This window comes from Copadichromis virginalis, linkage group LG11 (assembly GCF_057382275.1).
Source record: "Copadichromis virginalis isolate Kocher_CV1m ecotype Utaka linkage group LG11, C_Virginalis_male_GT1.1, whole genome shotgun sequence".
NCBI lineage: Eukaryota > Metazoa > Chordata > Actinopteri > Cichliformes > Cichlidae > Copadichromis > Copadichromis virginalis.
This window is the reverse complement of record NC_140628.1, coordinates 37,880,227-37,893,752: the sequence shown is the minus strand read 5'-3', so window position 1 is coordinate 37,893,752 and position 13,526 is coordinate 37,880,227. Positions and strand designations below refer to the sequence as shown.

General features: G+C 39.2%; 1 protein-coding gene across 1 annotated transcript; it reads right to left on the bottom strand.

The window, feature by feature from the left end:
• rab25b (RAB25, member RAS oncogene family b) lies at positions 1 to 12,308 on the bottom strand. Its single transcript, XM_085472320.1, has 6 exons — positions 12,199 to 12,308; positions 12,005 to 12,107; positions 4,967 to 5,162; positions 2,707 to 2,900; positions 1,892 to 1,972; positions 1 to 640 (listed from the first exon to the last, which is right to left on the bottom strand). Exons 2-6 carry the CDS (start codon positions 12,039 to 12,041, stop codon positions 525 to 527), a joined length of 624 nt encoding a protein of 207 aa, XP_085328446.1. The 5' UTR covers positions 12,042 to 12,107; positions 12,199 to 12,308; the 3' UTR covers positions 1 to 524.
• Between the last annotated feature and the right edge of the window lie 1,218 nt (positions 12,309 to 13,526).

Sequence of the window (13,526 nt, the reverse complement as noted above, 5' to 3'; positions counted from 1 at the left end):
CACAGTGGGTAATTTGTCTCCATTTATTTCTTAACAGATATGTAATCAGTCTCATCATAGATAACCAGCTGGAGCACACGCTCAGCAGTGACAGCAACACTCACAATGAATACAAACATTTCCACCAATCAAGCTGCTGATTATAAGAAAAAACATTGAAACATGCGTCCTCATATTTTAGACATCATACACACTATGATGTGTTTTCAATTCCCTGAATGGATTATGAATAATCTGACAGGTAACACAATTTAGTTTCACCTTTGACCTTTGTTCAGTAGTGAAGAAGTAACTTAAAAGACTGCTGGTGGTTTCCAGCTCCATCTGTTCACATTTTCAACTGTCGTTTTAATGCATCTTACCACCATGCCGGCTCTACCACTCTTAAATCAGTCAATTCAAAGTTGCAGCATTCAAGCCAGAACCATTTATACTGGTGCCTGAGGTTGCCTCCAACAAATTCCAGCTTGGGGCAAAAGGAGGAGTTCCCCACCGTGACGCCCGAGTCCTGAAGGATGGTGGGGTCAGATGTTCTTGCAGCAGGACTTCTTCTCTGTGTCTTCTGCTTTAGGGCTGTTCAGGGTAACTGCACTCATGGGGCCTCGGACCACTTCCTTACTGCTTACCTTCTTGTGAATCTCTAATGGCATGAAATTGATATATATATGATGGCGCAGAAAGAATGAAAAAGTAGAAAAGTGGTTAACAAAATAAAACACAGTAATACCATGGTTCTGGGCCGCACAAAAGTATAGAAGGCTATGATTAGAAATTTACTAATAACTGGCACGTCCACCATGATTTTCTATGCTATGTAATAAGCAGCGCTCAAACCTTTCAAAAATGTGGCTCCACCACTGTGCTTGACAGTTGGTCGGAGGTGTTTGTGCTCATATATTGAGTTTGATTTGGGTCGTCTGTCCAAAGCACATTGATCCAGAAAATGTGTGGTTTGTCCAGATGCAAGAGAAGAGGCTTTCTTTTGATTACTATTCCAAACAAGACACACTTATTCACTCTTGTTCTAATTGTACTGTCATGAACTTTAACCTTTAACATGCTAACTGAGGCCTGTAGTCTCAGAGGTAGCTTTTGGTCCTTTGTGGTTTCTCTTAGCATTGCATGATCTGATCTTGGGGTGAATTTGATGAGACCTATCCTCCTGGGATATCTGGTAACTGCCTTGAATTATTTCCACTGCACAATGATGGACTTTAAATTGTTTGTAAACGGGTTTATAGCCCTTCTCAGGAGTTGCTTCTCCAAAATGTCTTTCCTCCATGGCAGCTGAATGCTCCAGGCCTGCGAGCCTTTTATACAGGTGCTCACACTCGCCGATGATCAGCTGATAGCTGACAGCTGAAGTGCATTTGAGTAGCAACAACCTCTTAATTCCTATAAAAGCAGTACGGGTTAAGTTTTGTCAGTTCTGCTTATATTTACACTTTTGTCGTATAATGCTATCATTGTTCTTCACTGGCTTTTGTTTACTGTGTCTCTTTTCTTCTAATTGGGATCATTTTCATCCTTTTTTTATTGTATATTTAATGTATTCTTTTAGATTATTTAATCCCTTACCTTCCTGCTTTTCTTTTTCTTTATTAAATTTTTATTGTTACGTTTGTCTTCTGTAAAACATTTGCCTGTGAAAAGCATGATATAAATAGATATCACTGGATTTCCTGCTGTTTCTGGAACATATTCTATATTGGAAAGAGGAACTGACCACAGGAGTGGAAAAATTAGTAAGAGTAAGGTAACAGATGCATAATTTATAGTAAATATTCACAAAATGTAGGAAAAGGAAAGGCAAGGAGAAATGGCATTCATTTATATCAGCAATATAAAAACACATGAAGCATGTGTAAACATAAATAAATATATATATTACCTGCTAAGACAGTGGTAAATGCTGCTTCTACATTTGTAGAATCCAAGGCTGAGGTTTCCAGGAAGAAAAGGCCTTTCTTCTCTGTATTAATAATGATACAAACATTCATGATTAAATTCACATCTGTGCTTATTTTATTTTTCACTTTTATCAAATTGTGTCTCTAGTTTTAACATTGGGGTGTTTGAAATGTGCTCTGTAATAACATTGCATACTCTAGCTTTAATCAAATAATAGGAAATTAGAGCCACAAAGAATGATTGAACAGGAATTTGACTTGATTTCATAGACACAGTAATAGTCTCCATAATTATCAGAAATTAAATTCTGCTGCAGTCCTGGATGTGAATAAAGCAAGCACAAAAGTGAAAACATAATCATTTTTCACAAAAGTTGATAACATTTCAAAAACATCAAAGATGTTTTGCTTTGGAAATGAAATGCAGGCGCAACATTTTTGAGTAACATTTCTTAGTCTTTATAATTCTCTGACATACGTCTTGGGGTTTGAAGCTGCATTTGAACATCATTATATGTTGGAAACATAGAATTTCACTCTGTATCAACATGTTCTTCTTTAAAATCTCAATCTCCTCTTCTTGCAAAAATCATATTTTTGCTTTTAGTTGTTGCTAAAAACAGGAAACATGCAGCTGACAGGTTCTGTGAAATCACAGAGATCCTTTCTGTACCTTTTCTCTCAAGTGAAATGCTGTTCTCAGTTTTGTTGGGGCAACACAAAAAATTCCCATTAACGGTAAATAGAACAGAACACATGCACTAATTTCTAGGTTTAGCACTTGTTGACTTTGTACCTGCAAAGTCTTTGGCCTCCTCATTAGGCACTGATCTCTCTGACTCCAGGTCAGTCTTGTTGCCTACCAGCATTACCACAATGTGGGGGTCAGCATGTTCATAAAGCTCCTTTAGCCAGCGCTCCACACTCTCGTAGGTGAGGTGTTTGGTGATGTCATAGACCAGCAGGGCTCCAACAGCACCTCTGTAATACCTGTTAGGATGAGGCAGCCTTTACAGTTGCACACAGAAATCTTTACGCTTGAACTAAGCAGCTAAATGACAGCGATAATTATGAAGTGATTTAAAAAAAAAAAATCAGATTAAAAATCATCAGAGTGACATCGTGTTCATAAGGAGGGAGTAGATGGACATATGTACTCAAGTGCTTATGGTATTAGCTTCAGCTGTCGCCAGTATGGAAGCATAATAGGCAGCTCCTGCCGCCGTCCATTGAAAAAAATTAATTAATGACTTCTGATTGCTCTGAAGTTACGAACCAGTCAATACTTCCCCGACAATCACAATTCTGCTCTCCTCTTCCAGCAGCATAATTAATTCCACTTTAATAGGTTTTAGCTGCTTGTTACAGCACAAATGGGAAATTCCATGGGAGTGAGAATTTGCATACTGGAATAAGTTGGCCAGTAATTACTCAAAAAGCCACGCTGTCAGAAAAGAGCTAATCCAGTGGTGTAGCATATCCTCAGATTTCCCCGTGTCTTAAAAATAAAACGGACATGGTTCTATTGTTTTAAAACCCGTTTCCACACTCTTAATCCTTCTAGTTTAATTAGGGAAGAAAAAAAATACTGAATCAGTTGGAAGAGAGAAGCACTGAGTGTTCAAAGGAACATCACTGTCCTAACAAGTGGATTTTAAATGTGCCAGTTGGAAAGAAAATGGAGACAAGAATGAGCTTGTGGTTTTTCAGGTAATGCGGGAGGTAACCGAGGATCAGCACCTGTCCTCGTGGCTGTTTTGGCTGATAACAGCACCGCCTTAAGATGTCGACATACAGGTTTGCTCAACAACTAAGCAGCAGGAAAACAGGCATGTGGACTGCAAAAGCATTGTGCGTGTCGGTTTGCAGGTGTGCATAAAAGTCACACATTTTTAAGATGCATTCTTAATGAAGAACACATATTAGTGACAAAAGAAGATTGCAATGTGAACCATTATTTTATACCCACCAGTTTAGATTAATAAACTTTATTTAAGACAAGAGTTGCACATACTGATTGTTGATTTTAACAAACACTGATTGCAGCAGAGTTTTCTGCATGTGCTAGCATTCAGATAGAATGGCAACCTGCCCTGACCTATGAAAACTGGAGTCTCTAGTTCCCCCTATCCCATATGGACTGATACAATGACCTAGATAAAATAGGGTCATGCAAGATGACATGACTAGGTTACAGCCTCCTAATGTGGACTTTGTAGGTCTATAAAATGGGACTGTTGTATGACAACACTGATGTTGACAGACACCTTGTGCATAATGGTGAGACTGTGGTGACAGCTGACAAGAAGGCATTATGTGACATCCTGGAAAAAGAATGTAATGATTTTTTTCTGGACTGTAGCGTTATTCATTAGTGAATTTAGCTGTTTCAGCCCAACTACGCTGGCCAAGTGGGAAGCAAACTGTCAATACAGATGATCTGAGGGAGTTGCCTTTGTGTCCTGTTAAGCACAGGATTTTTGTCACGCCTGCTCCTGCACAAGGACACAGTTGGTATGCGTAGTTGAGTAGAAAGAAAGTAGTTCCTACAGGAACCTGATCAAAATGACGTAAAGCAAACATGAAGCCAGGGGGTCGGAGTTGGCCTGGCACAGACTTCAATCCGGCACACTGGATGTTCATAAGTTGTGCAGATTTTCCTACTGATAAAGACTTCCCCTGTAGCCATTTAGGCTATGTCAAAGTAATTAAATATTAGAGAAACAATTAAAGAAAGTGCTTTTCACTATCTACTATAGAAATTTGTGATTTTTTTTACAACTCAACAGTTTAAAAAAGGACATTTTCTGTCAATTAACAAATGACAGAACATAACTTGTTCACAGTGAAGTTTTACTAACACGACATCTGCAGACTGGTTCTTGTTGACGTTGTATTTTGATAAGCAGGAATGAAAGTTCACATCCTGATTTGAACAATAACCCCTATTATGCATGTGCATTTTATAATTACAATATAATTACTGGGTAGTGAGCTACCATAACCTTCTGTAATTATTCTCATTTATTAGTGGGATATTAGTAGTATATACTCACGCAGATGTGATGGCCCGGTATCGCTCCAGCCCAGCAGTGTCCCAGATCTGAGCTTTGATGGTGAAGTTGTTGAGCAGCACTGTCCGTGTGCTGAACTCCACCCCGATGGTTGTGCGGCTGTCATGGTTAAATTCATTTTTGGTGAAGCGGGACAACAAATTGCTCTTTCCTACACCAGACTCTCCTATTAGAACCACTGCAGAGGACAGAGAGAAATTTTAATTAGACATTTCTTTTTTTGTTGAAAGCCTGCACTCAGCCATTGCAAAACTAACAAAGCCAATCCCCCGAGATCCACTTCATCCTTTACAACCATTTTTGTCTTATGCCTAGGTGTGTCTCCTGTAGTTGCTCCATAAATCCACAGTATTTGCTGTCTGACATTGGGCTAATTGCACAATCAGGAAATAACTTCATGGTGAAAGAGTTAATTATTTGAGCTAAAGCACGCAGAGGAAAGAATGCAGATAGAGGGCAAACAGAGTTAAACGCCTCTGCTTAGTTGTAGTTTGTGGGGTTTGAGTATATCTCAGTGTACACTGGACGAGAGGGTGGCTGTACAATCAGCTGCTTATTTGATTTATTAACAGCAGTAAATAAGTGTGACAGTTTATTTTTCTTTCACAGTTTGGCTTTAGGCAGTGTTTTTATTTCTGAGTGAAGCTGTGCAGCACACAGATCCTAACCTTTTTCTGGGCTGTTCATTGTTCTTGGTGTGACTGATTAATATTTTTAAAATGTATTTTCTTTTAATGCGCTGCAGATTGTGTTTTTTTCTCCTTCATTTATAAATTCTGTGAAACACACGTTTCCCTCCTGGAAAACTGAAAGCCTTTGGGGTCTTTTTCTCTTTTCCACGAACAAGCCGTTGTTTTTGGAAATAAAACCATCTGCAAAGTTATTCCAAATCAGGTGGAACGAGTTCAACTGCTACTTCCTTTTTGCCAGAGCAACCTACCTACTGAGTAAACAAGAGAAGTAACACAGACACCCCCTGTGTACATGTCAGTGACTAATATTTGGGTTTCAGTTGTTAAGTAGCTGACTCAGAGAGAAAAAAGAGGCTTGGCTTAATTGACAAAGATAAAAAAGTATGACCACACAAAGAAAACAGAAAAAATGAGACCAGTGAATAACTGGATAAGATGAAGTTACATGTAACTGCTGTAGATTCAGTGAGCCAAGGTGTTATGACATCTTCAAAGCCATTAATTATGACATACTGTTTTTGATATTTGTTAACCCCATCTTGTTCCTAATCTCAGCTTCAGCTCATTATTAACGAGGAAATACAAGCCTGATGTCTATACTTCCTGCCCGGATGTGGCTCTAAAAAATGTAGTTTTTCTGTATCTTTATCTGTATTTATCTTTATCTAGATTAGTGTAAATAAATACTGAAGAGGCAAACAACTAGCCTGGCAATGTTGTCCCATAAAACTAAACCTACTCAGTGCATCAAATGTCATTTTGTAAAGAGTTTCTAAAGGTGTTTTAAGGGATAAATCAGTGAAATTTTAGATGTGGTAGTGAATAGATTTTTTGGATAGAGTCAGCTGGCAAGCAATTTCTATCCATGCACATTATAAAAAAACATCAATGCAAGAAGTTATTCAGTGGTTTAGTGAAACTTTTAAGTTTGAGGTGAGCTAAAAACCCTACCAATGACAGAGATGGTTTACCTGGGCAACCAGAGCCTGGACCGACCGCTATAGTGACCAGCCGTCCACAACAAAGAAATGCGTGATGTCGGGGTGTACACATGTCCAAGAATAAGAGGATTCTACAAAAGTATTATTTATTTATTACATAAATAACTAGTGAGTCTATGATGTCCCAGTGAATATTAAAGTAAAAGTTACATTTTAATAATGTTTTAAAATTACTGCGCAAATAAGTTCCATGGAGCTCTACACAGACAGCTGCTGAGTGGTAAGTCTGCCTTTGGAAACAGGGATGTGAAGTAAACTGGGACTGTTGTCCCAGGAGGGCCATACCAGTAAGCTTATACAAGTTCAATTTAATAAATTTGGGCAGAATTGAGTTCAGCTTAGTGGTGCAGCCCTCCACAGCAGTCCCAGGCTCTCATATGGCTCCTTGGAAACATTAATTCCCCACCCCCGTTCATCAGTCTAACTATTACAAACGTGAAGAGCTTATTTCTCCCTGCAACTGCATGGAAAATTTAAATCAAGAATTCTCAAATAGCAAAAGATAAATTTTTTTGTGTATATGTGCAGTTACCGGGAAATCTAAAGTACTTAAAGATTTTTATCACGAGACTAAATTCAGCATTTGCCAGTTTAAACTCACATATGCTGAAAACTGTTATTTTTAGAGACAGACTCTCAGCAGGGTTGAAGATATTTAAAGTAAAGACGTGATCAGTTCTTCACCTTGATAGCAGTAAATTGTTGACTGCATGAACACGCTATTGGAGCTGTAGCAATGTTCCATTACCACGCTAAATGCTGAGAAAACAATCTCACCATAAGATCTAGTTCTTCGTAACTGTTCTTCATCATCAGGGTTGCCCATTAATGCAACGTGTTAATTTTCCACTTCCATCTGCTGAAAAAGCCGGTGTGATTTACAATGTCAGAGCAGTTACTAATTTAACTGTGGAGTGACACTTTTTTTTAAACTTATCTTCTTTTCTAAGTCTTGCGAAGGAACTTTGAACCTTGTCTAACATGGCCAACAGCTTTCAAAAATGTGAAAAAGAACTCCAACAAAACCAAACAACAACTGAGCAAAACTCCATCTGCTGTTTTGGATTTATTGAAAGCTGCAGAAAAGCAAATAAATTCTGGGAGATTGTTTTCTCCACACTGCTGTTTCCTTGAATCAACATCAGTCAGGGTTTGAAAATAATTTGTTTTCCTTTTTTTTAACTCTCTGAGCCACAGGACATAAAAAGTGCTATTTTCCGCACCTTAACACCGACTGAGTCCCATAAAATCTAAAAAGACAAATAAGTAAGCTGTGCCTATGTTTGACCTGAAGTCTGAGGTCCTGCTGAAGAATATTTTAGGTTATTGTTCACCAAGATAAGTGCGCTGCTTTTGCTCCCCCCTTTTCTCCTTGTCTACTGAGTAACTTCTAATGCAAACAAAACCCCATGTTTCCATAGCAACACAGGACAAGCGGCCTTCGAGCATGTGGCCAGTCTGGTTTGATCCTCAGGAGGCCAAAAGCTTAAATTTTCACTTGCTTTGCTTTACTTTGCTGTCATGACCTTCAGGCCTGGAAATGTAGTTGGTGTAATGTACACAGTTCTGCTGCAGGTTGAAACTAAACACCTTAACGGGTGAATGTAGGGTTCACTTACAGCAGTGGGAGGAGCTTGTGGTCTGCTGGTCATCCCCCAGGAAACACTTCATTTGGGGCATTTTGCTGAAGTTTTATACACCAGTTAGGACCTTTTACATGTTTATGGTGGAAAGGCTTCTTTTTGTTTGTTTCTTTCTTTAAGAAAAATAAAAATCAGGCGTGAAGCTCTCTGGCATTCTGTACCATTGTCATGTAATTATTCTCAGCTTTTCTATTTAATATTGTCCCTCCCGAGTTAGCACACGTGTGGGTATGATTAACTCTTTGGTCCCTGTGAGAGCTGAGGCTTCTGTCCGATATCAGTTTTATTTTGTTTGAGCAGCAGCCTGTTTCAATATGCACGTAGAGCCAAACCTGCTGTCATTTCTAAACACCTGGACTTTATAGCTCAAATACGATTTTGCAGGATTTGTGTCCATGCTCGAAACTCTCTGCAGTTGCAAATGCTTTGGATGATTTTTATAAATCATTTACATTTCAACTGGCTTTAAATCTAAGGAGGACAGGCAACATTATCTTAAGATTAGTCAGCAACCTAGCAAAAACACTTCTGAACAAAGAGAAAAAACTATTGCATAACTTACTCTACTAACTACATTTTCCACAAAAGGTTCAGTAATAGCGCTTCCACCACCACATTATTTATTATATTTTATTAAGATGCCATGGTACACACCCTACAATGTTTCCTGTAACCCAAATATCATGTATACAGTGCATGTAGTGTTCTTTTCTTGTATATTGTTTTATTTACTTTTGCACCTTTGTAATCATAATTCTTAATTTTACTGGGGGACAAATGTGTGCGTGTCACCTCAACCCTGCCTTCAGATCTACAGTTATACTTAACAATACCAAAACCACATTAAATGTTCATAATGGCATCCTACATGTTCATTTGAAAGAGTCAATATTAGTATGTACATAAGCCTGCTAATTAATTTTAATATCTAATTACCAATTCAATTTTATTTAAATTTATACAGCAAAGCATTTTAGGCAAAATGAAGAGACAGGAACACCAAATTTGGCGCTGTATAAATAAAACTGAATTGAATTGAACACTAATACAATACCTCCTTTTCCAAAAATCTGCTCAAACTGATTTCACTGATTAGTTTCTTTGAGCTATCGTTGGATGGATTGAGGCCTGCACACATGCTGAAAAAGGCCTCTAGTTTTGGTTTGGTAGATTTGGTTTCCTGGGAAGTTTGTTAACGTTTATCAGACAGAGAAACATCCCTTCACTGTCAAGATCAATACTGCAATAACGAGTGTCCATTAGAAGCAAAACTTCCAGGGAAAAATGATTTTTAAAACCTCATTTTGGTGAGAGCTCTTTTCAGAAACACAAAAACTTGGTGGTGATGTGCTGCTCTCGCTCCTCGTGCATGCAGTAATTTGTCCTACAGCAGGATGCATGATGGTTTACAGTGTCTGGATGGTGACCACTGGTTGCACACTACTTATTATGAGGCACAGTTAGATACTTTTAGTGCACTATTTAGGGTATAATGATACTTGGTGAATATCTGAAGATACACCCACGTTTGCTAACACCTTAGGCCAATTAACCAATTGACTAACATGTCTTTGGACTTTGGCAGAAATCTGGGGAACCTGGAAAAATCTCAATACAGACCAGCAGGTTCACACCCAGATCACTGATGCAGTCAGGCGGCAGCACAAACCACCGTGCTACCCCTTTGTAAGAGTTACTATGAGTCACATTTGCATCTCATTGCCTGTAGGCCTTTTTCACAACAGATTATTTGTCTTGTCAAAGCAGGAAAAGCACAGGTATGGATTTCACTACACCAACAATGACCCCAGCTTCATTAAGTGTTTCAGTAAACTGGTCCAGTGAGCCAGCATTCACAGTGCTGAGGCTCTCCTTAAGCAGAAGACAGGAGTCATTAATGTGATGAATTCACTTGTGGCTGCGTGCTGATAAATTAAAATGTTTGGTGTGAAAACACTGTGGAAGGAGTAGCCAACACACGCCTGCATGCTTTGGTTACAATAAAGCCCCCTTTGTCCTGTGAAGTGTTTAAAGATTAAAGTCTTTATCATACCGACAGAGTTTTTGTGGCAAAGCTGTGTCGTGATTTTTAAGATTCTTTTTCGGTTGTTCTGATTTTATCTGGGAATATGGACACAGAGCGTTAGGACATACACCACAATGCTCTATAATCCACAATAATACCATTTGCTGGGTGAGTCTGTGTGTGATCCCAGTGCCTTTGGAGGCAAATGTAGACCTGAGGTAGGGGGTCGGTGTGTGGACAATGAATAGTTGCTGTAGCATCTAAATAAATAAAAAGCCTGCTATTATGACTTGTCCTGCCTATTATACTGAAGTACAAGGTGAAGTATATTTTGCACTGTAGTGTTCTGCAGTCGCGTCCATCTGGCCACAAAAAGCGTGGGCGTCTGCAGGGCTTCGTGTTCACTAGCTGATTCGGACTCTCACATTCATGGAAGTGGAAACTCACACTAGCATGACAGTACGTTTCAGACTGGGTTTTTTTTTTCTTTTTTTGGATATGATGTCACAGAGAGTGGGTTGCTCTTTCTGGCTGTGGATGCAGGAGACCCACTGTGCTGTTCCACCCTCCTCCGAGAGGGGAGACGTTCAGAAAAAAATGTATTAAAGCTAAAACTGAGGGGCTGATCCAAGGCCCAAGCATGACTCATGCAAAGCTACTTTAATTCCAAGAATAAAGATGAGCTCATTAAGAGAAATTCAGCACCTTAAGCAGCAGGATATTAGTTTTTCCATTAATTGGGAGTCTGTGAAAGTAGACGGTATCAAAAGTTGGAATAAATGAAGTCAGTGTGTATGGAAATGACTTAAGCAAAAAAAAAGAGAAAAAGTTCTCTGCCCATAGCAACAGCCCCAACTTCCTGAATGTAAATTTTCAATGTAAATTTGAATCCACAGACTGTATATAAAAGATGGCTACAGGCATGGTGAGGTCACCCACTGGTTTTCCATTCTGCTTTTCCAAGCTTCTACATTAGCGCTTTGGTCTGGCTGTTAGTTGTCTTCATTATTATTAATATTATTATTATAGCCCCGGTTGTGTCCACTTGGTTGAAACGTGCTGGTCCTTAAATGCTACCATGTGGAAAAGCACGATAGAGCAAATACTTCCTCTGAATTCTAAATAAAATTATTAAAATGTGCTATCAAAGCTAAAGCGGGTGATTTTTTTAATAACAGAAAATAATTTGTTTACAGTGAAGATTTACTAACGTGACATCTGCAGACTGGCTCTTGTTGACACTCTAGTTTGACAAGCAGGAATGAAAGTTCACATCCTGATTTAAACAATGGCCCCTATTATGCATGTCCGCCCACAGAAACAATATGCTGAAATGATGATATCACTACAGTACTGCTCGGCTTTGTTGTATTTCACCTGGAGCAAATATTTCAAACAGCTGACTGAGCTGCATCCAGAGACCTACTGTACGTGCACACTGTCGTGCATCACTGTGTACCGTTTATTACTGATCTGTGGCATTCTGTTGACACACAATCATGCATACTCCTCTGCTCTTGTTCCTGGAAACTGCCAAGTTAATCATAAACAAGGAAGTATAATTAGAGTCCAACTGGACATTACTGTGTGATACCTTTCTGACACTTTGGGAATATGCCTGGTGATTGACTAAAGCGTGCAGAAGGATATTTACTCACCCTTAAAGACAAAGTTGTAAGCCTCATCTGACCCCATGTTTTGTCCATTCAGTGTTGCCTCCTCCCAGTTTACAGCAGTCTGATCACAGGATGTAAGATGACACTGAGCAGAGACCAAAATCAGCTTGACTTCAGGGAAGAAACTGGCAGCAAAAAAGGTTTTAACACGAGTGGCAGTCAACAGCTTTCCTGACCTTCACATCCTTCCCCTCCCGTGTGAGTTAAGAGAAGGCTGACTTGTTTAAACAGGACATGTGGAGCGTATCCAGGTCGTTCTCCTGCAGCAGGCGGGGCCTGAGTCAGGAAAAGGCAGAGCAGCAGTGGAGGTGTGTCCAAATAATGGAGTCACTGCAGGGCAGGTTGGACAGGTGGGGCCAGTGGCAGGTACAGCAGAGGCGGACTCTCAAACGCCTCCTGGTGGAGGAGACGGCTCCAGGAAGCGAAACTGCCCTGAAACAGAGCTCACATGCTCCTTCAAAAAACCTTACCCTGCATCACCACACCTGTCACTGTACATCCTGTCCGGTCAAGCTCCTGGACAATAACAGACCAAAGTGCAGACAACAAACAGACTTTCTTTAAGTTAAAAACGAGTTTCTAAGATCAGTGTAAAAGGTTGGGCTCAGTTTTAGCTTTCAGTTTTCATCACAAATGTGTTTCTGAGAGGACAAATCAACGCACAGCTGCTTGTAGATAATGAGAAGTAATTAGTATTGAACACAACATCATCAACTCATTACTAAAAGAAATGTAATAGCCCAATATCACTCAGTATTTTCCTTAAATGGTACTTAATAGAAAAACAAAATACCGTACTTAAAGAAATGATGATACTCAGCCTGCGTATGCAGTAAAACGTCTTCCTCATTAAAGAGTTTTGTCTCCTTCGAGCAGCAAATAAATCAGTCGTCTGTTGAGAGTGATAACAGTAAATGGGAGGACGATGTGACTGCTGAGAGCACAGATATGATACCAGTGTATACAATTAAAATATTAAAATAATTGTAGGTCGCTAGAAAATAGTCACACGCAGTAAAAGAAACAAATGAAATCCCGATGTGTAAAAACCTGTTTAAAATGTATATTTAAAGAAAACAGATGGAGCCAAACAAAATAAGAGTATTAAACACATTCAAATTAAAGGGTTCAATAAGAAGTTAAAGTTGCTGAATGAACAGCTGTTTCTATGCGCTTCCATGAAAATACGCTGCCTGTGGCCTCACAGCACCGTGACCCTGAACTGCGTAAAACGATAGAGAGATACTGACAGCAGCCTGAGTAACGTGTCAGTGCTGCTGAGATTATTGGCACTTTATGGTACTTTAGTGTTTTCCTGAGTCACTTTACTTAAAGGTTTAATGTCTTACTTTTGTACTTCTGTAATTATCTCACTGCTTTTGTTTATTTCTGTTTGCGTGGTGTTTTGGACTCTGTGTTCTGAAAGCAAGCACTTCTTTGTGCATCAGCAAGCTTTATTAAAATGTTCTGTTCTTCTGCATTTGGTTCTTTTTAAAATATCTGA

What these genes read in the sequence shown, in the direction of transcription:
- rab25b (XM_085472320.1), bottom strand. Translation starts at nt 12,041, where the DNA reads ATGGGGTCAGATGAGGCTTACAACTTTGTCTTTAAGG. An exon ending in TACCGGGCCATCACATCTGC is followed by an intron (nt 2,901 to 4,966) that starts GTGAGTATATAC and finishes TCATCCTAACAG; the next exon opens with GTATTACAGAGGTGCTGTTG. An exon ending in GGAGGCCAAAGACTTTGCAG is followed by an intron (nt 1,973 to 2,706) that starts GTACAAAGTCAA and finishes TTATTAATACAG; the next exon opens with AGAAGAAAGGCCTTTTCTTC.